The following is a 1,540-nucleotide window of genomic DNA, read 5'->3' as shown; positions in this document are numbered from 1 at the left end:
AGTGTCCTTTGTCCTTCCGGCCACGGGACGAGCCTTTGGTGCCGGGGCAGCCCCACTCCGCACCAGCAGCCATTTAGTCCCCAGCGCCTGCCTCGCGCAAACGGGGCTCCCACGGCCACCCCACTTCCTCCCTTTTATAGTTTCATTACTAAGTGGCTTTAAAATAGCACGGCGCAGTTCGTGTAAAGGAGACTGGGGACAAAATGGAGGGAGCGGCTTGCTAATGAACTTGCGTCAGGACGTTGGTGTCCGCGGGGAGGGCGCGCGTGGGGCGAAGTCTTCCTGCGTCCCCGAGGAAAAATGCCTCTGCAACGTGCATTTTTGATGTGAAGTCGTGTTGCACGTTTCACTCTTCCCTACGACTGCGCCATAACGTGAAACAAAATACTGCATATTGGCGAGCTCAAATCGAGAACGCGTGCGTGCAGGGTCGAGCCCATCTTTCAGCCATCCAAATAATACAAAGCAATTTTTTCTAGTATTTATAATTTTTCCCCTTTAACTTTATGCCTCCTTTATGTACTTTTACATTTCACGTTCAGGTTATATGTATTTCAAAGGGCACTCTTGGGAGACTGGACTTGTAGAGTGTGTCATTGTGCAAAGTCATGCTGCTTCGAACTCTGCTGCTCGCAGGCAGACAGCAAGCGCTCACTGTTAACGATGTCGAATTCATGAGCACTGTTCAGTGGGCGTATTCTTATTCCGTAACGACCTTACTTGCATGCCCTTTTAATACCTTTCTAGATCCCAGTAAAATACACGGTGTAGGATGTGTATGTGTCACAAGTTAATTTTTTTAAAGTGAGGTTTTTGTGTGTGTGGGGGGGGGTTGGGGTTGTTTTTTGTTTTTGTTTTTGTTTCTGAAACTGTAGTTAGAAACTACATACTGTGCCGGAACGCGGAGGCTCACGCCTGTAATCCCAGCACTTTGGGAGGCCGAGGCGGGAGGATCACGAGGTCAGGAGTTCGGGGTCAGCCTGATCAACATGGTGAAACCTCGTCTCTGCTAAAAATACAAAAATTAGCCTGGCGTGGTGGGGGGCGCCAGTAATCCCAGCAACTCGGGAGCTTGAGGCAGTAGAATGGCTTGAAAACGGAAGGCGGAGGTTGCAGTGAGCCGAGATCGCGCCACTGCAGTCCAGCCTGGGAGAAAGATCGAAGGTCCGTCTGGGCGCGGGGAGAAACTACATCCTGTTCTACTGTTTGCTAGGGAAAAAGAAGAGAGTCACCCTGCTGGTGATATCCTGCCAATTCTGGGTTCTCCGCTGAAATTCGAATGCTAACTATGCTTTGAACTCCAGATCTGAAAAGCAGTGTTGAAGGTAGTAATATTCCGTGAAGGAGCGGGGAATTCTTTCGAAGTGGTGGTTGATTACGTTGTAAAAGGAAAACTGGAAAAGCACCAAGTAAAACACCACTGAGTCATCCTATTTTATTTTTATTGTGACTTTGAAAATTTGCTAGAGTAGACATTGTTGGGGTCCGTTTTATTTGCCTTTGAAAAGTATTTTCACATGGACGATTTAATTTTTTTAAA

The 1,540-nt window shown here is 47.9% G+C and overlaps 1 protein-coding gene across 1 annotated transcript in view; it reads right to left on the bottom strand.

The window, feature by feature from the left end:
• Positions 1-319, bottom strand: part of LOC105540508 (cytochrome c oxidase protein 20 homolog) — a 10,194-nt gene extending 9,875 nt beyond the window's left edge. Inside the window, exon 1 of the mRNA XM_011981179.1 lies at positions 230-319. Coding sequence (XP_011836569.1) covers positions 230-319 — 90 coding nt within the window. The remainder of the gene's footprint in view (positions 1-229) is intronic.
• Between the last annotated feature and the right edge of the window lie 1,221 nt (positions 320-1,540).

This window comes from Mandrillus leucophaeus, unplaced genomic scaffold (genome assembly GCF_000951045.1).
Source record: "Mandrillus leucophaeus isolate KB7577 unplaced genomic scaffold, Mleu.le_1.0 Scaffold220, whole genome shotgun sequence".
NCBI classification, from domain to species: domain Eukaryota; kingdom Metazoa; phylum Chordata; class Mammalia; order Primates; family Cercopithecidae; genus Mandrillus; species Mandrillus leucophaeus.
The sequence above is the reverse complement of the archived record's forward strand: the minus strand, read 5'-3'. Positions and strand labels throughout refer to the sequence as shown.